Source organism: Ambystoma mexicanum, chromosome 10 (genome assembly GCF_040938575.1).
Source record: "Ambystoma mexicanum isolate Mex_15411 chromosome 10, UKY_AmexF1_1, whole genome shotgun sequence".
Taxonomy (NCBI): domain Eukaryota; kingdom Metazoa; phylum Chordata; class Amphibia; order Caudata; family Ambystomatidae; genus Ambystoma; species Ambystoma mexicanum.
The window spans coordinates 805,618,751-805,644,884 of record NC_090932.1 but is presented as its reverse complement, the minus strand read 5'-3'; the positions used below and the strand labels follow the sequence as shown (position 1 = coordinate 805,644,884).

Sequence of the window (26,134 nt, the reverse complement as noted above, 5' to 3'; positions counted from 1 at the left end):
GACCCAGAGACCAGTGATTGGTTACTACTGAGAAAGACAGATCAGAAACTAAACTGATACTGATTTTCTTCTTTACCGAGGATTCCCGGCCTGACGACGGGGAATATTCATGAGCATGTGAATCCATGCCAGACCCATGCTGGAGAACAAAAGTTACAGGTAAGTATCTTGTTCCTTACATGAGCATGCAGACATGGGGGATACAAAGTAACCCCTCCAGCACTCTATGGTAAGATAGGGTGTGCTGGGTCTAGCAAGTACAATGCTAAGTAGTCCATTTCACTCTACTGTTCTGGGAAACCGTAGTTTATTCCAGAGAAGGTATTAAACCTTGGGAAATCCAAGATTTCCCTGTGCCACTGCACGGAAGGTGCTGGGTGGCACAATTTTAAAAGATGCCTATGGAGTTGGTTAGGCTCCATAACCAAAATGACAGAGGTAATATTCACCCAAAAATACATGTGTGTGGGAACATGGTCACACTCTCTCCAAGTTAAAAAGAAATCAAGTCCTCAAAATCCAGCAAAGTTGCTGGGAGTCTCTAAGGTGGAGGGAATTGGCACATATTTGAGAATGGCCTCTTCGAAGAAAAATAAGGATTCTGCGGAGTATAGGGAAATGTCCTGACATTCATTGAAGAAATCTAGGTCGGGGGAGTCGGTCAAGAAAATTTTCTTCGAAGAGGCGTCGGCGATCTCCTTTGTCTTCTGATTCAAGGGTTATCTCTTGTCCATCAAAACATGATACCCCTAGAAAATTATGCAAATTTTCGAGAACACGGCCCAGACCCCCTCGAAGAAATCACGTAAATACCGTGCCCCGGCTCATTCTAAAGATGGAAGAAGGTCAGAGACTAGACTCTCTAAATCCGGTGAAAAATCATTGAGGGTGTTTGGGAGGACAGGTCTATAGGACCACCCTCCCCGGCATACCCCACCTACGTGAGGCTCGTGGCTCGTCGGCGGCCCACCATGTGCCTGTGCTCGGGAGGCAGGATGGCTGCAGATCGACACACAGGGCCAATCGACTTGTGCTGTAACATACCATAGACACCATTTCGAAAGCATCAAGACTCCATTTTAGATTTAAACGACCAAAGCCCAACTGAAACGGCCTGCCTGAGAGAGCTGCAGCTTGGCCCCCCGCTCAATGCACGCAGGGAGCCATGCACTCCCCCTGCGCCTCCACCCCATGGCAGATCCGCTAAAGGCCCCTTTGTCACGAGCAACCAGACACAAACGAGTATTGGAGCAAACACGATCATTTACCTTCCGCAGTACATCACTGTCCCCGAAGTGACCTGACTCGTGGTTTGAGTCTGGAAAATAACCAGAACCATCCCAATTGAACAGGCCTCGACCCGGCATCTACCCCCTAACATTTAAAACCCCTGCCCACATCCCCCAGATGAAGTGTAAACTACATACCAAAGCCCAACGATTCACAGGGTTGTTTGTAAATTATAACACGGGTGTTGGAAAGGGATGAAGCTTGTAACGTTAATAAAGCAAGAATAACCTCAGCCTGCTGCAAGATACCACGTTTCTTTGAAGGCTTAATGAAAGGGTGCGATAGAGCCCACTTAATGCTAACTAATAATTGCTGCTAATGTACGAAGGAAAGCGAAAAAGCATTATTACGAATACTTGTGTGAAACGTGTTTTAAGTTGTTACAAATAAGAATGTAAATGTACAATGGTATATGAACATAGTGCTTCTATGCTCCCGAGTACACGATCCAACCTAATGCTGCATCACGTTTTTATTCATTTATTGCCTTATGAATTACCAATATGCGTTCAACGAATGTTCTGTAATGCATGTGCCACTGCCACACCCTCATTGCCATGTATGAAGAAGTAAACAAATTTACAGATGATAGAAATATGTAATCATCCTAATGCTGCTAACTTTACTGTTACCTCGTATGACATATTGTGCAGCCCAGGCACAGAGAATCGCTTAGAGCCACCAGGCCTTCTCCCCCCTCTCGCCAAGGCCCGCCAGGGCTTACTGTTGCTCACGCAGCACAGCCTCACCTCCCCTCACTCCGGTGGACCCGCTTCAAGTATTCACCTCCCCCGTGTCCGAGGCCGCCATAGTCAGCCAAAAGAATTATTTACAACCTGGTCCTAAACCCCACCGCCGTGAGGGGCCAGAGAGGTTCCCTCACTGATCCAGTAGTACTCCAGTTCACCCCAAGTTAATGGGCCTTAGAGATGGGATCAAATCACAGTGGTTCAAGTAGACACTTAACTCAAGGTTTCTTGGTAAAGCACTTGTTAATTTATTACAGTCATTAAGAAAACCTTCACTAGGAGACAACTTAATATTATACACACACACACTTTAATACCAAACCAATAAGTTTCTGAGTAAATTAGGCTCCCCTGAAATAGGAGCAAAGTAGCATTTCAGTCACTTTAAATAGGAGGACAAAAGCACAAGATTATAATATAGATCACAAATACTTTCTTAGGCAGTGCAAATAGTTTCAGTTCACTAGAGGACTCGATTCAGTTCAATAGGCCAAAGTCAATGGGCTAGTGTCTTGGATAGGAAAGTGCAGTTCTTGTTGTAAACGGTAAAGTCTTTGCCAAAGTTCTCAGAAGTAGTGTGTATGAAAAAGAATCATATGTTGGGTCATAAGCTGATTAGGCCTGAAAGTTGGGAAAGTTTCACAAGCTTTCACCACGAGAGCTAAATTCTCTCAATCGGGTTGGCGCAGTACCTTTTAATATGAAGAAAAGATGCAGCTGAAGACGTTGGTTCCTGGCAGTTCCTGCAGATCTCTTTTCCTGAGCCTCAGTAGTGGGGACAAGAGGGAGGACGTCAAGGGACTCTTGCACTGGGACCGGTCAAACAAGCTGGCAAAATGGAAGGTCTTCAGTTCGAGGAGCTGTTGTCAAGCACACAAGCCTGGGTACTTGCCACTGGTTAATCTTAACCAGCTCCGAGAAAGTTATCCATTTGGCTTGCAAGTTCATTGGTCCCACCAACTCAAAGGAAGAAGTCATACCTGAAGGGGCTTCTGTCGAGATTAACTTGGCAATTCGGACCTGCAGCAGGCCTTCACTGGGCAATGCAACGGTCCAGTAGTTGCAGCAACCGTCCTCTTCCAGCTCGTCTTTGGTTCTTTCGTTCCAGTGATAGACTCTGCCTTCCAAGCCAAGAGACTCGCCTTTTAAACAGTTTTCTACCTTTCATTCTAGTCTAGCTGCCACCCACCCAGCAGGGGGGCTGCCCTTGCCAGACAGCCAGTCAATCATACCAGAGTGCATTTGGGTCTCTAGGAGACTAAGCACAGGGAGTTTCGGGCACATCCCTCACTTCCTGCCCACACCAGACACTCTGGCACCAGAGGCGGTCTTCAGTCCTGAAGCCCGCAAAAGAAGTACGAACAAAGGGACCAAACCTGGTTTGGCATGGAGAGACAAACTCTAGAAGGACCTTTCCCAAAAGAAATGTGGGAGGTGTGGGGTGGGGGTCTGGGGGGGAAGACGGACGGGTTTAAGCAAAGGGGCTTAAGGCGCCATCTTAAACATGGCTCCCGCGATTTTTAGCTACCAGTATTCGCGGTCGGGAAAAGTCATGGTTGTTCGTTGTAAAACCACTGCCACCAGCCATTTCGATAGGAAAGGGTTGTTTTTGACTGCTCCATAAGTTTCTAGGCACAGTGGATACTAGGTAACCCCTCCAGCACTCCATTGTAAAATGGTGTGTGCTGGTTCTAGGAATTTGGAAAGACTAGTAAAGTCAATTTCACTTTACACACTCTGGGAAACAATACTTTATCCCAGAGAAGGTATCTAAACCTTTTGCAAGTCTAAGACATCCCTGTGTCACTGCACTGAGGGTGCTGTGTAACACACTTGAAAAGATGATGCCCATGGAGTTATCTAAAACTCCATAATCAAAGAACACAAGTGAAAAACGCACATCAAACTATACAAGTGGGGGGGGAAAAAGGCTCGCGCTCTTTCCAGGTAAAAAAATAGTCCTCAAAATCCAGAAAAGTTGCTGGGGGTCTCGAAGGTGAAGGGAATTAGCACATTTATGAGAATTCTCCCTAACAGTAAGCCACTGCAAATCTCAACCGAGAAAAGCACAGATCAAAGACACCGATGTAAGTACCCCAAGTCTACACAGTACCTCTGGTTTGAAGAAGTGGTCCGGCTGGATTCCTTCCTGGTGCAGCGATGCAGGCCCAGTTCTGAGCATCAGTCGTGGGGACAAGGCGAAAGACGTCTGCAGGACTCCTGCAGCAGCACTTTTGAGGTTGTTGGCAGCTACGGGTTCATTTCGGTTCATCTGCACTTCGTAGTTTCAGGTCTCTGTGAACAGCACTGTGGCAGTTCTAGGATACTGGTTGGGCTTCTTTCACTCCTTGGGTCGTCCTGCTTCTGGATGGTCCTTAAAAGACTCCTGGAGCTTCTGGCAGGATTTCAGACATTGCACTTGACTATGGATTTCTCGACCCCTGACACTGTTCTTGCAGCAGCGAAGAAGTACAGCCAGTCGGGGAAAATGGTCTACTGGAGTTTGTCTTGGGGTTAGTTGGTCCCACTAACACAAGGGAAGAAGTAGCCCCTTCTGGAGCTTCTCTATTGAATTGAAAAAGGAGTTTCAGCACAGCGGCTAAGCTTCACAAGGCAATTCAAAGTTCCAGGAGGATACACCAAGCTTTGTTCACGGTTTCTTTGGATGTTTCTCCCAGTGGTCCGCTCTGCCTGGAGTCTAGTCCCAAAACCCTCTCCTTTTAAGCAGGGTTCGCCCATTCATGCACAGCCTAGGATGTCCATCACTCATTAGAGTGGCTGTCCTGAAAGGACAGCCAGCCAATCAAGACTGGTTGCATTCAGACATTCCTAGAGACAAAGGACAGTGGAATTTCAGGAACCTCCCTCACATCCTGCTTTTCCAGACGCACTGGAGCCAGAGGCGGGCTTCAAAGCTGAAGCGCACCAAAGGCATGACTAACAAAGGGCTCAAACCTGGCTCAACGCACACAGTAAAACCTGAAAGACCTCACAACCAGAAAATGGCAAAGAAAAGGCTGGGGCCATTCAGCCTGCGGTAGAAAAGCACAATGATAGGAACATACAACCACTGCCACCAGCCATTTGAAGTTGTTAAGGTAACATAATAAATGCTACATTATTAAGTAGAAAAAGGGGCTACGAAGTATCCCCTGAGCACTCCACATAAGATGGTGCTGTATGTGAAGTTAAGTAAAGTCAATTTCACTTTACTATTCTTGGGAACAGTAGTACACCCAATAGAAGGTATTTAAACCTTAAGAGAAATCTAAAGGATTTCTGTGACACTGCACTGAAGGTGCTGTGTCACCATATAAAAAGTAGATGCCGATGGAGTTTCAGACTTCAAAAACAAAATACAGAATCCAAATCAGATCCAAAATACATTAGTGAGAAAGTTCCCACTCACTCAGGATAAAAATGAACAGTCCTAAAGTACAGCAAAAGAGCTGGGGTACTCTAAGATTGAAGAGTATTGGCACAGAAATTAGAATTCTCCCGAATAGTACAGGGGTCCTCTTATCCTAAAGGCCAGGGAAGAGCAGCTGCCCTAACTAGCCAATGACAAATAGTCGTGTGCACACACATAGGTGCGCACACACCACCCCCTTCCAGTGGTCCATTCAGGACCACTGGCGGAAACATTCATGCCACACCAAAACCAGTTTGTATTGGGACCACAGTCCCAGCCCACATCTTGCCAGCAAACACACAGCCCTCCAGTAGCCCACCAAAAGCTTCTGCTTTCCTGCGCACTGAAAGTCCTAAGGATTTTCCTGGCCGTTCAGGCCAGGAAGAATGCTAAGGAACAAGATGGCAAAAGGACAGGCAAAATACCATGCGTCACATCCATGTTTGGACACTAGCCACAGTTAATAGCCAAACGCGGTAAGGCTAAAACGTTTCCCCAAAAGTGGGGAAAAAGTTACTGCTGCCACCAGCTGATCCTTTTAGCACACCTAGAGTAACCAAAAATGTGTTAGTCTAGGGCAAAACAAAAATGTACCCTATATTACTGCAGTGTAAGATGCTGGTCACTATTATAAGTTACCACAAGTGATATAAAAGTAACCAAAAGTAGGAACACTACTCAGGGAAACAAGGTTTCCCAGTACTGACAGCCCGAAGGACATGTCGGTTTCCCCATGGCATATTAGCAAAAACTAGTTTAGTGAAGCTTAAGGCTTCACTGCAAAGTACAGGTCGCATTAAAAAACGAAAACAAACATTTTGGTTGTTTCATAAAGATGGAAGGAAAGGTACAGTAAATAGACATTGTTCCTAACTCAGTTAATACTGCTTTTTAAAGATTGCTTTAAATATCCTTGTGTATAAATAATGTATTATATAACTTTGTGTAAGTGTTCAATTGGACACTTGTATTTACTGATTTCATTGTACAGGTCTACAGATAACATTACCCCTCTTAAAATGAGCCTGGCTGCTCAGTCACACTACCAACTTGTGTAGTACAACCCTATATTAAAAGGTGGGCTACCTAATACCAAGATATGTCTTGTGTAGACCCACACCAGTTGGACTGCTCTTATTCTTACCCACACAGCTACTACCTTTTTAGAGTTGTCTTCTCATTTAGTGCATTTTTTCTGCTATTAAGTTAGATGGTTGCACAGTTGGGGACCAATCTGCCTCTACTGTGAAAGTCAACTGTTTGTGGAGGGATTTCAAAAGTGTACCATTTTTATTTAAATTTAATGCGACTGCAACATTGAAATGCACAGGTTTGTTAACCCTATGAAGTAAATTTTTTTTTTTTTTTTTAGACTGCTGCACTACGAGCCGTAGGGAACATTGTGACTGGTACAGATGAACAGACGCAAGTTGTTCTGAATTGCGATGCTCTTCTTCACTTCCCGGCTCTTTTGACGCACCCGAAAGAGAAAATTAACAAGGTTTGGAAACCATTTACTTACTGTGTTTTTCAAAACAAAAATGATTTATTGCGTGTGACCCATTAACCGCTTGTTGGGGAGAATTCTCAGAAGTGCTAATTCCCTTCACCTTAGAGACCCCCAGCAACTTTGCTGGATTTTGAGGACTTTTTTTGACCTGGAGGAAGTGAGACCCCCTTTTCATGTATTTTAATGTGATTTGAGCTTTGTTTCTTTTGGCTGTGGAGACAAACTCCATAGGCATCATCTTTTACATTGTGTCGCACTGCACCGTCAGTGCAGTGGCACAGGGAAGTCTTTCAGATTAAAGGTTTAAATACCTTCTCTGGGATAAACTGTTTCCCAGATCAGTGAAGTGAAATTAACTTTACTTACACTTGTAACTTTCTAGACCCAGCACACACTATCTTACAATAGGGTGCTGGATGGGTTACCTAGTATCCCCTTTGTCTAGCTTCTCATGTAACAATTCTGTTATCCTTTGAATGACTGGTGGCAGTGGTTTCGTTTTAACTACCGTGGTATGCATTTACCACAGGCTGCGTTCGCAGCTGCAATAAAGAACCTAAGGGTGCCATTTTTGTCAAAATGGCCCTGGTCGTCTTTTTTTTCACCATTTCTTTGTGGAAAGGTCTTTCTTGAGATTTACTCTGCGCGCCAAACCAGGTTTGGTCCCATTGTTTGCTTTGCCTTTGGCTGGTTTCACGAGTGAAGCCCGCTGCTGGCTCCAGAGTGTCAGGGTGTCTGGGGTGGGCAGGAAGTGAGGGATGTGCCCGAAACTACATGTTTAGGGGACCCAAATGCACTCTGTAGTGATTGGCTGACTGTCCGGCAAGGACAGCCACCCTGCTAGGTGACTGACAGCTAGGCTGAAATGAATGGGAGAGAACTGAATAAAAGGCGAGGCTTTTGGCTTGGAAGGCAGTCGACCACTGGACGAAGGAACCGAAGAATAACTTGAAGAGGATGCTTGATTTGCCCAGTGAAGCCCTGCTGCTGTGCTGAAACTAAAAATTTGTATCGACAGAGAAGCCCCTGCAAGGATGACTTCTCCCCTTGAGTTGGTGGGACCAGTCAACTCAAAAGTAAGCCATCTGGACATCCTTCTCAGAGCTGGTTGAATTTGCAGAGTTGCTGCTGGAAACCGTATAGCCATGGAGAGGAACACCAGATTGTGTGCGTTATTTTTAAACTGGCCTAGAGCTCCAGGAAGATCCTCCGGAATCCCAGGAAGCAGGAATGACCAAGCCTGAGCCCTCTGAACAGAGTACAGGGCCCCAGAAGCAAGGAAAGCCCATCTCGACAGTCAGGAACTGCAGTGTTATTTGTGATAGACACAAGGAGCTGAAACACTGAACAGCCACTGATTTGAAGATTGCTGGTTGCAAGCGGTGACCGTCCCAGTGCAGGAGTACCCAGAAGTCCTCCCTCTTGTCCCCACGACTGAGGCCCATGAACAGTGAGATCTGCAGAGCTGCTCAGGAACAGAAGTCATCTGCTGCACTTTTTTCTTCAATACAAAGGTACTGTAAAAAGTCTGAGTGAACTTACCTCTTGCTGTAGAGTTGCTTGCATCTTCTACCGCTCAGGTCTAATGTCTCATGGCCCTACATTTTGATTCTTTTCTTCAAAGACTTCTAAAACATTGTGCAAAGACTTTTCTACTTATCTACCAGAGGTGCTTCATCCTATGTAGGACTTTTGCCCATTGACTTTGGCCTAGCCTGTTATACTGAATGACTGCTTAGGGGATCCAAACGTATTTGCCTGCTTAAGAATATTTGTGGTCTCTTGTTTGTTCTAATAACCTTTTCCTTTCACCAACTTCTAACAGTGTTCTAAATGCAAACCGTAAGATATTAATGCCCCCAGAACCCTAGCTATTGAAGTCACCTGAGGATGTAGGTTGTGTCTGTGGGCTATCCCAAAAGGGTCTTTACTGATTTAGAAACTGAGTGTATAGTATTGAAGTATATTTGTGTTACTTATTGTTCGGGAGAATTCTCAGAAATGTGCTAATTCCCTTCACCTTAGAGACCCCCAGCAACTTTGCTTGATTTTGAGGACTTTATTTTTTTTTTTTCCTGGAAATAGTGTGAGCCTTTGTTCCCACTCTTTCATGTTTTAGATAACTTCATAGGCATAATCTTTCCATGTGTTACACAGCACCCTCAGTGCAATGACGCAGGGATGTCTTTTAGACTTCCCAAAGGTTTAGAAGCCTTCTCTGGGATGAACTACTGTTTCCCAGAGAATGTAAAGTGAAATCGACTTTACTAGTCTTTTCAAATTCATAGACCCAGCACACACCATCTTACAATGGAGTGCTGGAGGGGTTACCTAGTATCCTGTGTCTAAACACACATGTAGCAGTCAAATGCTAGCCTTTCATATCGAAATGGCTGGTGGTAGTGGTTTTACAACGAACTACCATGATTTTTTCCCGACCGCAAACGACGATAGCGTTCAGTCGCGGGAGCCATGTTTTTCAAGATGGCCTCTGAGCCCCCTCTGTAAAAACAGGTCCCGGTCTTTTTTCAGTGTTTTTTTTTGGAAAGGTCCTTCTAGAGTTTCAGTGTGCCAAACTAGATTTGGTCCATTTGTTTCTACGCCTTTGGCTGGCTTCAGGACTGAAGACCGCCTCTGGCACCCAAGTGTCTGGGGTGGCCAGGAAGTGAGGGAGGTGCCCGAAACTCCCTGTGCTTAGTCTTCTAGGAGACCCAAATGCACTCTGGCGTGATTGGCCGGCTGACTGTCCGGCAAGGACAGCCACCCTGCTGGGTGAGTGGTAGCTACGCTAGAATGAAAGGGAGAAAACGGTTTAAAAGGCGAGTCTCTTGGCTTGGAAGGCAGTCGCCCACTGGAACGAAAGAACCAAAGACTAACAGGAATAGGACGGCTGCTGCAACTACTGGACCATTGGTTTGCCCGGTGGAGCCATGCTGCTGGTCCGAATCGCCACGTTCACCTCGACAGAGAAGCCCTTCAAGGACGACTTCTTCCTTTGAGTTGGTAGGACCAATCAACTCATAAACCACCTGGATACCATTCTCTGGACTGGTTAGGATTAACCAGGGAGAAGAACACCAGCTTATGTGCTTGAAGACAGCTACCTGAATCGAAGAATTGCCAGTTTGCCAGTTTTGTGACCAGTCCCCATGCAGTGCAGGAGTCCCCTGACGTCCTCCCTCTTGTCCCCACAACTGAGGCTCAAGAACAGCGAGATCTGCAGGAACAAGTCTTCAGCTGCATCTTTTTCTTCAAATAATGTACTGTGAAAACCTGACCGACAGAACATACCTCACTGTGAAAGTTGGTGAAACTTTGGCAACTTGCAGGCTCAGTCAGCTTGTGACCCAACATATGAACCTTTCTTCCGTTAACTACCTCTGAGAACCGTGGCAAAGACTTTTCCGTTTAAATAACAGAACAGTTTTTACCTATACAAGACGCTAGTCCATTGACTTTGCCCTGCCTGTTGCATTGAATAAACTCCTCTGGTGAACTCAATTTGCACTGTTTTAAATTAACTGTAATATTTGTTTTAATTTATGCCTTTTTGCTCCCACTTCAAACGATCTGAATGCCATTTTGCTCCTCCTTCAAAGTAACTTAAATGTTTCAGATCCGGTTAGTGTGAAGTATTGTTGTATATCTTTGTGTGATACTGATTGCCTCCTTTTAGTGAATGTTTTCTAAATGACTGTGTAATAAATTGGTGTTTTACCAAGAAACCTTGAGTATGTGTATCTGAATACTTGTAATTGTAGACCTCTGTGTAACATCCCAAGCTCACATTCCCCCTTGAGATGAGCCTGGATGCTCGGCTTGCTACCAAAAACTGTGTGGTACAGACTTATACCAAAGGTTGGTTTTGCTTACACATGTAGTCCTAGTTGTGTGTAGTGGTCCCAAAGGGTACTGCATACAAACTTTGCCTAACGCCTTTGCTTTTTCCACAAACTCAGTATTGCACTTAAGTGTCAAAAGGGATAAATCAATATCCAGTGTCCTAACAAGTCAACTCAGGGTGTAGGAAGTGTCTGTGTGTCATCCCCAAAGGGTATATATGCTTAAATTAAATGTGAGGAAGTGTATTTGAAGTGAATTTTATTATTGCATCTTGCCTGTTCGAAAGGAATCTCATTTTAAAACTGTTCAATAATTATTTTACTAGACAACCTTGAGTATGTGTTAATTGGATACTTGTTGCTGTGAATCTGTTACAGCTCACAATTTACCCCTCTTGAGCAGTCATGCTGCTCAGTCACTCTACCAACTTGTGTAGTACAGACATATACCAATAGTTTGGTATCTATTTCCAAGAGGACAAGGCTGGTGTAGTCTCCCACAGGGTTACTACATACAGTCTTGCCTAACATGGACATGTTCTACAAACTGTTGTGTATTTTTTGGTACCACAGGCTATGTGGTTGTTCTCAGCTTTCTAACATCCTGGGAAGAGGGGAGGGGGGTGTGTGTGTGTGTGTGTGTGTGTGTGTGTGTGTGTGTGTGTGTGTGTGTGTCCCGTCCTTTGGCGGGAACCCTTCGCTATCACTGCCTAGGCTCCAGAGTGCCTAGGTGGAGGAGTTTTAACTCCCTCCCTGTCCCATTTCTCCCTCCCCCCCCCCCCCCAACGGTCCTTTGCCAGAGTAAACAAGGGGGGGTGGTAACCCTAGCACTTCGAGCCACACTTAGGTCGATGATATGCCCATTGTTGGTGGCGAAAGCAACTGCAACACTTATTTAAAATGTGTGAGTGTAATAGTGACACTCAGTGAATGAAAGAGGACAAGGTGCAAATGGGGAACATATAACAGAAGCACCTCAAAACACAACCACTAAATCATAAAATAGATTTTGTTTTTCTTAATGGTAAAACCAATCTAAAAATTCCACTTAAAGTGGTGAACAATGATCACAATAAATGAAAATAATTGCAGCAATTTGATATATTGTATTCAGAACTGAAAGTTTAGTGGGGTTAGTACGTGAAGCATAGTACTACATGGGCACTACATTTGCAACATCAGGTGTTTGGGAGTAGAGCGCTGTTTAATTTGACCAGCTCTATCAAAAAAGAAAACCTATTGGATGTCTTAGGTTTCTATTTGTGAAAGTCAACATATGTTTCGGCTAAAAGCATCCTAAAAAATCAGGCAATGCACAAAACAGTTGTCTGTTGATGCAGGTGTAGCCGTCTTCAGGACACGAGAAAACAAAGCAATATAACAACTTGGTACTATTGAATACTTTTTGATAGCTGTACTTATTTGACAACAAGCCCACTGTGAAATAAACAAAGATATATAAATGAATCAAACGTGGTTGAAAAAAATACATGTAAAGAAACAGTTTTTAAAAAAGGATTTGAGCGTGTTGCAGAGCAGAATCCTCCATAATAGTGCACATCATCATTATCAACACTAGTAGTGGCCGAGAGCTATGCATTTAATGTTACTTTTTCATGCATGAGAGTGAAAGGCATGTTTCCTTTGAAACCTTCCAACTGGCAATTCGGAGCAATTCATCAAGGGAAGCCAGACAATCAAAAAGTCCATGTATGTCTACAAGGGATAGTTTTTACATCACTTAATGTGGTACACTCACCTATATGTTAGATGGAGTAGAGGGTCTAACGTTCTGCTTGGCATACTTTGGCCAAGTAGAAGTTAGCTGTTGATCTCAGTAGACAAGAAGGGATCTGTGAATTTATAGTTGGTTACGTCTGTTATCAATTTTCGATTTGGTATTTACCTAAGACGGTAAGTGTCGGAAAAGGTTGAGGTGCTTGGTACACTCACCTCTATTTGATGCTGTAAGGATTTCTGTTAGTAAAAATGGTTGACCATTGGTGCATCAATGAATGGTACTTCGTCCAGAGTCTGATGCGTCTTTAAGATTAGCATTATCGGGAGATACCGCTAGATAACAATGGTGACATAAAAGAACTGAGTTTTCAGAACCGGTATTCACGTGGTTTTAATGTGCGAAAAGCAAAGTGCTAATTACCTTTTTAATTTCTGTCTAGGTAAAAGCACTTGGTCATAGCTTTTTTATAGAGAAAACCATTTGTTGGTGGAAGCTTTCTCCTCGCTAAAGTTTTACTCAGTTAAGGCGGAACCTACGATTAGGAGATACAATAGAAGCTGCTATTTTGGAATGCCAATTGTAGCAGAAGTAGTCATACAAGTGCTTACCCGATTTGTTGCTTGGAAAGAAACCGTGCAGTCGATGTCTCTGATCGGCAGGGACTGCAAGTGCGTGTCACGAAAGGGGGCGTGGTGTTCCGCGTATTCCGGACCGGAAGAGGCGTCAAGCGCGTCCGCTGTCGTAATTGGCTGTGTGGGCGAATACCTGCTCTTTTTATAGGAACGCTACGTCTGACGTTGTAAACCCGGGGGCGGGTCTTCGCTTGTGTTCGTATGTGGAAAACAAGAAACGGAACATTGTAAAGTGCTCCCAAAACCTGTGAGTTACGTGTAAGGCAGTAAAACTGCTGCCTTGATCCTTCTCTTTCTGGAATTGCGACCAAACTACAAAAGTTACTCACATGTTTGTAAATGTAAAGTGGTGACGGGGTGTGGTGCATAATGCCGCCCAGCGCCACCAGAAAAAATGACCGCCAGCGGCTGTTTAAAAATGCCGGTCTGGCGCACAAACTTCTATGTATGGGATGATCTGTGTGAGAGTTCAGATTCTACACTGAATGGGTTGATGAGTAGTTATTAATTCACACTGCCAATTGTAAAGATTGTGCCCTTGTATTAAAGGTTACTGGTGTAAGCGTCTAGAGTGATATTAGAATGATGTTCAAACACCAGTTATTTTTTATGGTAGTGGATAACAGGGCACTTTAAAAGAAAAGGGACCACTCCACTGTGGTATAAAGACCCCGTTTTACAGTGTCTAGATTAAAAATCCATTTTTCTTCCTGTTTAGTAAGGAGCAAATCTCTATTACCTCCTCTAGGGGTGCTGGGATCGTTTGAATGATGAACCAAGTCAAATCATTGTGGGAATGTTTGAGCTGAGTGAAATAGGCCACCATTGGTTATTTTCGATCTTGTTTTTGATACACGAACGATGTTTGCATATTCTGTTTTACTGGACGCTTCGTTTTCCCAATATATAATAAATTGCAAGGGCATTTTATACCGTAGATAGCCCATGCGGTATTACAATTGGAGAAACTTGAGAGTCCATTTCGTTTCGTATAATTGAAGAATTATTTCATTTTTCGTTAGAGAACAAACCGAACAAGAGCCACATTTGAAGTGGCCAATCACCGGTGGTAAGGTCCACAGTGGTGTTTGAGAGTTTACTGGCTTCTGTATAGTGGGATAAGTGTGTACAAGTTTGTCTCTCAGATTTGATTGTTTCTTGAACGCGAAGCGAGGTGTGGCAGGATCAAAATCGGGGGTTCTGATTATGTGCCTGTTTTTATTATTGTTGTCCTCAAAAGATGGCTAATAGGTGAAAAGGTGGATACACAAGTAATTATTTCCAACGTACTTCTACTGGTTGGTACTAAACAGCTTTGTCTGTTAGTGTGCTTTGCTCTTCTGTATGCACGCTGGATAGTTCTGGGGGGGTACCCACGGTTTGAAAGACGCGTTTTTAGAATCTTTCCATGGTGTTCAAAATCAGAAGTGGTGTAGTTCCTTCTAATTCTGAGGAAATTGTCCTATCGGCAAGTTTTCCTTCAGACTAGCTGGGTGAAAACTGTTGAACCTTAACCAAGTGTTTTTATCAGTATCTTGTCTATATAAAGAGGTTTCTAGATTACCATTTGGGAATTTTTTAATGACTAGGTCTAGAAAAGGAACTGAGTTTGAATTGTCTCTCCCTGTAAATTGAATATGTGGGTTTTGTCTGTTTAGCCATCTTGTAAACAAGTTTAGATCACTCTTTGACCCTCTCCAAACCTGATAGAACAGCCAATTGTGCCCTTCTATAAAATGCTAAGAGATTGCAGAAGAGTGTGTGCTGGAAGTGTTTAAAAATGATGCTTCTGTAGTGAAAGGCAAATCGACTACAAGAAGCTGAAGTAACCAAAGAAGACTACCAGAGAAATCTGCAGACCCTTTGCAACACCATGAAGCGACCACTGCTCTCCTGACCCAGTTTTCTGTGCGTCTGAGGACTCCTTCCCTTTTGGCTGGTGGGAACAACCAGTCCCAAGATTTACTTTGAAACGACCATCTCCTGAGGTCCTAGGAGTTTCCAGAGCTGAGGAACCCCAATACCAGGAGACCTGCTACCCATTTTCAGTGCATAGTAATGGAAAGGCAGAATCTGTCCACATTTTTGCTGAACCCGGTAGGACACACCAGCGATCCGATTCTATTCACCCAGACCCCCCTCATCAGTGTTTGGGACTGCAGGAAGTGAAGATTGCCTGGGGGCGATGCGTGTCCTTTGTTGTGCTGCAGAAAAGGCGCCAAAACCGCAAAGTCAACCAAGAAGTTGCTGAAAGTCGTGCTACAGGTCCTGCTTCGAAATTGCTGCTAAGAGATCCTGTCCATTGTCCTACCTTCAGTCATCAGACCAAGGAATCTGAAGATCGGGTCAAGAGCTGCAACATTGAGGAGCATCCAGCACAAACCTTTTCTTCTAACCTAAGGTGGTGTGGGGAAAAATGTATTGTTTACCTGATTCCAAGAAGTCGCTCCAGTGCATTAGAGGTGTCCAGGAACATTGAACTCTAACAACTCGGCCGAACTCTTTAAAATCTGCAAGGAGCTTGCCAACCCTGCTGCTGTCTCTACCTCTCCTGCCCCCTCCCAGGCCCACTGCACTGGCCTCTCACTTTATCTCTAAAACTCAGGACATCCTGTCATCACTCTCCTCCTATCACCTCCCTCCATCCCGTCCCGCCTCTTCCTCTGGCCCTCCCGCAGCCACCCCTCCTCCCTCCTTCTCTGCGTTGCCCCTTTTTTCTGCTGATGAGGTTTCCAGACAAGTCCGATCTATGAAAGTCTCGTCTAAACAGGTTCACCCCTGTTCCTCCAAAACTATCAAGGACCACATCGACTCCCTGGCTCCGGCCCTGGCTGACTTTTGCAACCACTCCTTCGCCTCTGGAGTCTTCCCATCCCCCCTTAAGCACTCCCTTGTGCACCCTCTTCTTAAGAACCCCTCTTCTGACCCCTCCTGCCCGGCTAACTATCGCCCAATCTCCATCACTCCCTTCCTGGGCAAGCTCCTGGAAAAACTGGCCATCTCCCAGCTTAACCTCCATGCTGAATCTGTTGGAAGTCTTCATGACCATCAATCTGGCTTCGGAGCTGCCAGAAGCACGGAAACTGCTCTCCTGAACATCCGTGAGGACCTGCTCTTGAATCTCGACTCCAAAACTCTGCGTGTTCTCATCCTGCTCGATCTCTCCTCTGCCTTTGACACTGTCAACCATGCCATCCTGCTCAACCGTCTGTGATAATCTGGGTATCACTGGTCAGGCTCTGGCGTGGCTGACCTCTTTCCTCTCCAATCGACCCTCCCAGGTCCAACTGGGGTCCTTCCTCTGACATATTTTTCTCAACCTGTGGTGTCCCCCAGGGATCTAATCTTTCCCCCTGGCTGTTCAACCAGTATCTGGCACTCCTGGGACACCGCATCGCCGCTCTATGCCCGAACTTTCGCTGCTATGCGGACAATACCCATCTCATTTTCAGGCTAGCATCGGCCTCCTCCTCTCCTTCCCTCATCTCTGACTGTCTGTCTGCTATCCAGGAATGGTGTGCCGCCAATGACCTCTGCCTTAATGCCAGTAAGATTGAGATTCTACTCATCGGCACACCCACACCCTCCTTCCCTGCAGCTCTCTGGCCGGCCTCTTGGCCCTCTTCCTGTTCCTACCTGCAAGGCAAAAAACCTCGGGGTTATCTTTGACTCCACACTCTCCTTCTCTCCGCGTAGATCCGACGTCTAAGAAGTCACACTACCAGCTGCACCTCCTCAGAGGTATTCTTCCCTTCCTCTCCTTCCCCCAGAAGCTCACTGTCTCCCGAGCCCTGGTTCTCTCGAAGCTGAACTACTGTAACAGCCTCTATCTTAATCTGCCTGGCTCCACTATCCGCCCTCTGCAACTCATCCAGAACAGAACTGCGAGACTTGTCCTTGGCCTCAAGCCCCGGGACCGTATCTCTCCAGGACTGAAATCTCTACACTGGCTCCCAGTGGCTGCGAGGATAAAGTTCAAAACCCTCTGCATTGTCCACAAGGCCTTCTGGGGCCTGGGGCCTAAATACCTTCAACTCTCTTCCTAAATATCTTCCTTCCCGATCCCTTCGCTCATCCGTCTCCAACTCCCTCAGTGTCAGCCGCTTCTCGAAGCACCGTGCTGGGGGTAGATCTCTCTCCGCGGCAGGGGCCTCCCTCTGGACCAGCCTTCCTGCCTCCCTGAAACTTGAGGAGAACCATCTCCGGTTCAGGAAGCACCTCAAAACCTTCCTCTTTGCTTCTGCTTTCTCTCTCCCTCTACCCTGCTAATTCTTCGCTGAAACTGCACTGAATCTGCAACTGGGCCACTCTCCCCGACCCTGGGCCCAGCCACTCTCCACTTGCACTGCCTCCCTGGCAACCCCTGCACTGCGGGACTGTCTCTGTATCCCTCCAGCCCTCCCTTCCCAGCACTTACCTGCACTTACCTTGCACTTGCCACCAGCTGGCCCTCCATATTTATTTATTATTTATTTTATTCTACTTACCTTGTACTGCACTTCCCCCCTCCCCCCCCCTTGCACTTCTTCCCTTCCCCCTACCCCTGCTCTTGCGCGATCTGAATGACACCTGGCCTAGTAGGATCGTTGTCTGTGTTCCCCCTCCCTGCCTCGTCGCGCCTTGAAACACTTGTGTGTAGGCGCGTTACAAATGCCATATCATATCAGGGCAATCACCTCTTACCTCCGACTCGAACCGCTGCTTGTGTCTCTTCCTCGAGTCCTTTTTAAGGTCTACCTTGTTAATTAATATGCTGCTTCAATAAAACTAAAGACTGGAAGAAATCGGCACTAATTTGCTGCTTGTCAAGACTTCAAGCCCTCTCTGAACTGCCTTTAGCTAGGTTTGCGTTTTGGGGGAAAAGGGACTTACTATGCAGAGATACCCTCTTTAGAACTTTAAACGAAGCTCATGTTACACTAACCATTTTCCTCCCTTTAAGTGACTTTACTATGCGTTTGCAGAGTAAATGCTTTACTGTATAAACAGTTGAAAACTGCGAGTGTATAATGACCGATAATTCGATAACATTGTCTTTTCCCTTTCTGAAGTTGCTCCAAATGTAACAGCAAACAAACACAAAAGTGAAAGTGTCCTTTGAAGTGCCTTATCAAGTATTCCTAGGTGTTCTAGTATAAACGTCTAAAGTATTTAAAGTGATCCTTGTGTAAATATAATATGCTTTTATATAACTTAGACAGGCAGAGCAAATGAGCACTTACAGCTCTAACTAGATTCAGTGTACTTGTCTTCAGCTCGATTTTCTTCCTCTTAAGATAAGCCTGACTGCTCTGCCACTCTACTAAGATCCCGAGTTAGTACATACTGATACTAAGCGTTGGGGATCTACAAACCACTGGGCTAGCTTACTAAAGTCTTACTGCCAGTAGGACTTTTGGAATACACCCCTAACACCTACTTGGATTTAAATAAACTATTCATTTTTGCAATACATACAGCCTTCTTCCTTCCTGCTCTGTCCATGCTACCAACATTCTCAGGTGGTACAGCCTTTTACCAAGAGTGGAGCTTATGTACTGTCTCAGATGTATGGTTTTATGAAGCCCTTAGTTGGACTTAAGAAAAACTGTCCTGACATGTCCTTCTTTACATTGTTGTGAAAGTTCGAATGTTCACCGTTGTAACTATTGGATTAGTTCTTTTCTGTCCTGGATTTTGTTCAAGTGCATTACCACCTGTTAGGCAAAGTTTGTATGCAGTACCTTGTGGGAACACAACAACAACTCTGACTACAGGTATAGGTAACCCATCCTTTGGTATAAGCTTGTACTACAGTTTTGGTAGCGTGTTCTGCACCCAGGCTTATCTCAAAAGGGGAAATGTGAGCTGTAGTGGAGTTACACAAAGATTCACAGTTACAGGTATTCAAATAAACGCTTAAACTCAAGGTTTCATGCATAAACAATGTATTAGTCAGTTATAAAGCCGCCTTCAGAAGGGAGCAATAGGTTAGTAGCACACAAATATACTTCACTACTGTACACACTGAGTTTGTGATCAGACCAGGCCCTTTTGGGATGGCCCACAGACACAACCTACACTCAAAGTTGACTTCAGTAACAAGGGTGCTGGGGACATTAATACCTTACTGTTGGCATACAGAACACTATAAAAAATAAGTAAAAGGCAAAAGTTATTAGAGCACAAGAAATACAAATGGTCATAAGCGGGGCATATACTTTCAGATGGCTCTTGCAAGAGTCATTCAATTCAATAGGTTAAGGCAAAGTCAATAGGACAAAGTCTTTGTATAGGATGCAGCACTTCAGGTAAGTTAATGGAAAAGTCTTTGCACAAGTTCGTAGGAGTCTTCGAGAACAAGAAGAATCAAATGTGTGGCCACAAGCTGATTAGACTTGTGAGTTGCAGAAGTTACAAGCACTTCCACAGTGAGAGGTAAGCTCGCTTAGGCTAGTTTTACAGTACCTTAGTTAAAAAGAAAGATGCAGCTGAAGACTCTGCAGATCTCGCAGATCCTGGGCCTCAGTTGTGGGGACAAGAGGGAGGACGTCGGGTGACTCCTGTACTGGCACTATCAAAGCTGGCAACCGACAAACTTCACTTTCAGTGGCTGTTTCGCGTTTCAGCTCCTTGCGGTACAGCAAATGGCAATAAGTGCGGTTCCTGGATGTCAATGTCGACTTTCCTCACATCTGAGGTCCTGCACTCAACTGATGTGGGGCGAGGGGGGGATGGAAGGACGGGCTTGGTTTGTCCTGCTTCTTGGGAGTCCGGAGGATCTTCCAAAAGCTTTCGGCCAGCTTGCAAGCAACGCCCACAATCTGGTGTCCCTCGCCATGGCTCTACGGTTAACTGCAGCACTCTGAGGAAATGCAACCAGCTCCGAGATGGGTGTTTAGGTGCCTTACTTGGGAGTTGATTGATCCCACCAACTCAAAGGGAGAAGTCCTTGCAGGGCTGCTCTGTCAATGCAAACCTGGCGATTCGGACCTGCAGCAAGGCTTCACCGGGTAAACAAACGGTCCAGGAATTGCAGCAGCTGTCCTCTTTAAGCTCTTCAGTTCCTTCGTCCAGTGGTCGACTCATTCCAAGCCAATAGACTCGCCTTTTATTCAGTTCTTTCCCATTCATTCCAGCCTAGCTGCCACTCGCCCAGCAGGGTGGCTATCCTTGCTAGACAGTCAGCCAGCCTATCACCACAGATTGCATTTGGGTCTCTTAGGAGACTAAGCACTGGGAGTTTTGGGCACCACCCTCACTTCCTACCTACCCCAGACACTCTGGAGCCAGAAGCCGGTTTCACTCCTGAAGCCCACCAAAGGCAAATGAACAAAGAGACCAGGCCTGGTTTGGCGTGCAGAGAAAGTCTAGAAGGACCTTGCCACTAAGACATGGCGAAAAACTAAGACCGGGGACCATTTTTAGCAATGATGGCTGGACGCCATTTTGAAAAAGATGGCTCCCGCAGATAACGTTACCAGGTCCGTGAACGGTTGCAGTAAATGCAAACCTTCGTAGTTCAAAACGCAACCACTGTCACCAGCCAGTTAATTGAGGAAAGGGGAACATAATGTTTACATGAGCATTTAGACATAGGATACTAAGTAACCCCTCCAGCACTCTATTGTAAGATGGTGTGTGCTGGCACTAGCAAGTACAATTCAAGTATAGTCAATTTCACTTTACTGCTCTGGGAAACAGTTTATCCCAGAGAAGGTATTTAAACCTTGAGAGGGTGCTGTGACACAATTGTAAAAAATGCCTGGTTCCAAGATGGCCGCCGTGTAAACAGGAGGCGCTCCTCAAGTCTCTGTCCGAACCGCAGCATCTAAAGGTGAAAAAAGCAGCTGTGGAGGGCTCCGACGTTGCGAATTGATGTCGGAGTCCGAGCCGGTAAGGACAAACTCTATGCAACACTGAAGTTCCCGACCACAAAAGTTATAATGACCCTGATCGGACGCGGAGACCACTGTGTGGCCGTGAACAGTCGGGGGAAAGCCCAGTAAGCCGGGCTGCAAGAAAAGTAGACCTTCCCTCTGGCAGCGGGGCTCTGAAAGCGGCGGCCCCAGAAGGTGTGGAGATCGGCCGAGTTAACACGCCAGGAGGCGTACGGCTGAGATGGGTGGCCACGCTGAGGATACGCAGGAGAGCAGGCGCGACCGGACCCTGCGCCCACCGGTACGGAAAGACGAAGGAACCAGGTACATGGCCTCCCTGGGGGTGGGACAGCCCCATAGAGCAGCGCATCATCAAATCTCCCAAAATAAGGGAGACCAAGTGTAACCAAGGGCAATCTCCACCAAAGGATCAGTGAGGTTCAGAGATCTGAACTGTGGTGGAAATCTGTAGAGCGGGGCACCTGCCATTGAAGGCAGAGTTGGAGTGGTGGATCACTGCAGCCCCTGCCCCACCCCTACACCTGTAAGGCATCCAAACGGTCAGAAGGTTCCCCATGCTTTTCATGGGGGTGGAGGGCATCCCTATAGTGCACGCATTCAGACCTCATCTGAGGCCAACCACTCACGCGATACACCTCCATAAAGCAGGGTACTGCTGGAAGACTTCAACATCCTGGAATTACAGGAAGAAACAGCAAAATTGAAGCACCTCTGGTTCAGCAATTGGGTTTGACAATACTTGGTCACCTGGAAATAACCCAATACTAAACTTGAACTGGGGGTGTTGCAGAATACCCCTCCCACTCACAGCATCACAAGACAGTGGAAATCTCGCTGGTGAGATCTGAACGGGAAAAGTCTTAGAGAAATAACACACTGAAGCAGAGGGCCCCACCTCCACCACAACGGATCCAGACATTCCCAATTCCGGCTGGCAAGGGAATTGAGGGAGAGCCGGGTCAATCCCAATGTAATCAGGAAATCGGTTAATCACCGAAGTGAGATCCAAAACGTAGGCTGACTGTTCAGTCCGGAAGACTCTGATGCCAGGCGCAAGATCTAGAGGTGCTCCAAGGAAGGCTAAAGGGAGACAGGCTGGTGCTGAATTCCAGAGAGAAAGCAGGAACTATCGCTGGTGGCGCAACAGGATAATGCAGAACACGAAACTCTAGAGCAGCCAGTAGACATGGCCTCGGACAAGGAGGAATTACTGACATGTCTGAAGGGAATGGAGGCGAATTATTAATACATTTCAGACCCAATTCGGCCAAATGAAGGAAGAGCTCTTGGCCTTACAAGACATTCAGAAAGAAGTTACTGACCTTGGGGAGAGAGTGGACACGGTAGAAAATGGTGTCTACGGTGTGGCAGAGGATACCAAACCGAGCAGTATCCTGTTAGAACTGGCCAGAGCGACAACCAATCTGGAAATACAGGCTGAGGACTTAGGAAATAGAGCCCGAAGATCAAATATTAGGGTCAAAGGATTAGCAGAGACAGTACTGGACGTGGATCTTCGATCCACGCTACAACAGTGCTTCAGCAGTCTCATTAAAGATACCCCACCGTAAGAGATCCGCTTTGATAGAGTACACCGAATTGGCACGAGGAGAAATGAACCTGGAAACAGACCCAGGGATGTGCTGGTTGCCTGCAGCTCCTACGCCCATAATGAAGAAATTCTGAAAAGCATCAGATGGCAAACAGAGCTAACAATCAATGGAAGCCGGTGCAACTCTATCAAGATCTGGCCCTCTCGATGCTGCATAAGAGGAGACGGAGACCAGTGACAAGAGCTGATGGCAAAACACTTGATATCAATGGGCCTTTGGTTTGATATACGGGTGGGGTGGAAAGATTAATCGGATCACTACATGTGAGGAGGGAATGTCAATGCTACACATGGAGGAAGACCCAGGTCAGACCGAGATGGCAATACGTCAATCTCCACCACCGCCAGCCCCCACCCCCCGAAAGCCCAAAGCAACCAATGGGAGTGGATGAGGGAGAGATCTGCGAAAAAAAGACCTGGGAGGATCCCTGATGGCTCCCCGCCCAAACATGGACTGCACCAGATGGATGAGCCGAATCTCAATCTCAATCTTCCGGGATCGACAGACGACAGAAAGAAATTAAGCTGCACAAAACACTTCTACTAGCAAGGACGGAGAACGAAGGAGAGGCATCTTGGATCCTTATACTGAGCATTTTAATGTTCAGGCGAAGGAGAGTGGTTGAAGGGAGAAGGGCCCAAAGTCCTGATCATAAATCGGGGAGAATCTGGATGGATTCTGGCCAAGTAGGGGGACAAGGGAAAGGGGGAGGGCAAGGGAGGTGGGAGGTGGGAGGGGGGAGGGACATGGGAGAGAACGGGGAAGAGTTAACTGCGGAAGGGAAGGAATTATATTATGGTTTCGAGTTTGAACTGGGACGATTGAAAACGGCGACCCATTAAGCATAGTCACACAAGGGTCTAGGGCTATTGGGAAGGGTCATCAGATTCCACAGGTCATGATAAATGGAAGACGCAGTGATAGTGTCCCTAAATGTGCAGGGATTAAATTCTCCAGCGAAACGCCAGGCATTCTTGGGGAGGCTGGTGGAGCTTGGGGTTACAAGAGACGCACCTTCTCCTGAAAGACGAAAAGCGAATGGCCCATAGACTATTCCCACAGCAATATTTTGCTTCAGGAAGAAAGAAATCAAAGGGAGTGGCAATCTTACTGAGTAGAGAACTGAGATAACGGAAAGACCAAATGCTCACAGATCCAGAGGGAAGGTTCATAGCTCTTAAGGGGTGGATCAAGGGACAGAAATATACATTTATCGCATTATAGCTACCCAATGACAATCAAGACAAGTACATTCAGGGGGTGTTGGATAAGTTTGGTGGATGGTGTGAGGGGCAAACAATAATAGGGTGAGACTTTAACTGTTATGGACCCGTCATTATATAAAACACTACCGGCAACAATGGCAGACAGGAGAAATAGGCAGTCACTGGACAAACTCTTTCGAGACTTGGGGGTGATCGAGACCTGGAGGTTCTTCCACGAAAGGGATAAGGAGTACACACATTTCTCAGCAGTCCATCGGGGGTATTCTAGGACTGACATGATCCTAGTGTCTGTTACACTGATTCCACAAGTGCTGAAAGTGGATATAGGGGTCCAATATCTGACTGATCACGCACCAGTAATAATGCACATAGAACAGGGGGTGGGAGGGGTTAAAAACAATACAGTAAAACGGTGGACACGTAATGAGCTCATTTTGAAAGACCTAGCCCTTAGAGCACATATAGCAGATATAATCCTCAATTACTTTAAAGAAAATTATAAGGGAGGAATGGATTTTGGAACGTTTTGAGAAACGGGAAAGGTGGTCATACGGGAGACGCAGAGTCCCAGCACAAATGTAGACAGACACAAGTCACTCCGAGCCCTTAAAAGAAATTGGAGCACAATTGGAAGCCCACACAGCGAGTAGCGCACTCTCTCCTACGCACCAAGCAGTCCTATGTCCATAGGGGGGGTTATAAAGGAAAAGCATTCCTAGTGGCCAAGCTAAAAAACAAAGATCTCGCAATTATGAGACACAATTAAGGAGTGCCCAGGGGGAATTGTGTGTGGAAGAAAGAGGCTGGAAATAATGAAAATATCACACATTTATTAAAGCAAGAGGAACTAAATCCCCCCAAGCCCACGAAAGGTATCTGTCCGACACAATCCTACCCCAAATCACAGTAGAAGAAAATGAGGCACCGGAATCGGAGATTACCGCACAGGAAGTCAGCGATGCGATAACAGGTCTACCGGCCAATAAAACTCCTGGACCTGATGGCCCTGTCGGGGTGGGGGAGGCTTCTATAAAACTTTACGTGCACTGCTACTGGCGCCATTAGTAAAGCTCTTTAATTTAATTAGGGGAAAAGGTATAGTCACACCAGATATGGGTAGATCCCTAACGCTACCAATACCGAAACCAGGGAGGGCCCCCTTACAATGTGCTAACTATCGACCAATAGAACTGTTGAATTTGGATGCTAAATTTTATGCCAAAATTGTGGCAACTAGATTGGGGAAGGTCCTCCCTCGAATTATACATCCTGATCAAACAGGGTTTATAACCGGCAGAAGCACCCAAGACAATGTGAGGGGGTGGGGGGGCTGTAAACATCATTGACCTAGGCACACGAACAGGCCAGCGCTTCTCTTTGGCAGCTTTAGATGCTAGAAGAGCGTTTGACAGTCTGGATTGGAGGTATCTGAGATTGGTGTTAGAAAAGTTCGGATGTGGGCCTCATTTTATCAGCATGGTCTTGGCAAACTTCCGAATCCCATCGACGAATCTCTTGGTCAACGGACAAAGTTCTGAGCAGATCAAGATAGAAAGGGACACTTGACAGGGCTTCCCCTATCCCTGCTAATTTTTGCTATGGCAATGGAACCCTTTACAGCACAAATACAACAGGATAGTAATATCATGGGGGTGAAATGCGGGGACATCAAACACAAAATTGCGTTATACGCGGATGTTCTGATGCTTGTTAATCTGCTTAGAATCGCATGCTGTGCATATGGTCCGACATCTGTTAGGGAGAATTCTCTCTTTAGGCTGAATATCCTAACCTAGTGAGTCCCCCAGCAGCTTTGCTGGATTTCTGGAGTTTTTTTTTCTTCTGCCAAGAGTGAGACTCTTTTTCTCCCACTCTTGGACATGATTTATGGTGTTCCTTTGACTGTTTGTTTTATGGGCTATGGGGTCCTTTTACTCCATAGGGCCTCATGTGTTTTTACTATGTGTTACACAGCACCCTTCGTGCAGTGACACAGGGGTGTCATAGTGACACCCCACCATAGACTCCATACCCTGGGACTGACTACTGTCTCCCAGGGCATGTAAAGTCACTATTGGCTTTACTGGTCCCAAATTATTAACGGAAACCAGTACAAACCATCCTATTGTGGACGTACTGGTCGGGGCAATTCGATTGCATTGGGGTCTGTTAGTCGAGGGGGCACGTCTCCGTCCCCCCTGATTGAGTTTTGGCTGGTGGCAGTGGATACTACTTTTAA

At 46.0% G+C, this 26,134-nt stretch overlaps 1 protein-coding gene across 1 annotated transcript in view; it reads left to right on the top strand.

Moving 5' to 3' along the window:
- KPNA4 (karyopherin subunit alpha 4) overlaps window positions 1-26,134 on the top strand; it is a 422,537-nt gene that overhangs the window by 233,959 nt on the left and 162,444 nt on the right. Inside the window, exon 12 of the mRNA XM_069618469.1 lies at window positions 6,824-6,952. Within this exon, the coding sequence (XP_069474570.1) occupies window positions 6,824-6,952 (129 nt within the window). The remainder of the gene's footprint in view (window positions 1-6,823; window positions 6,953-26,134) is intronic.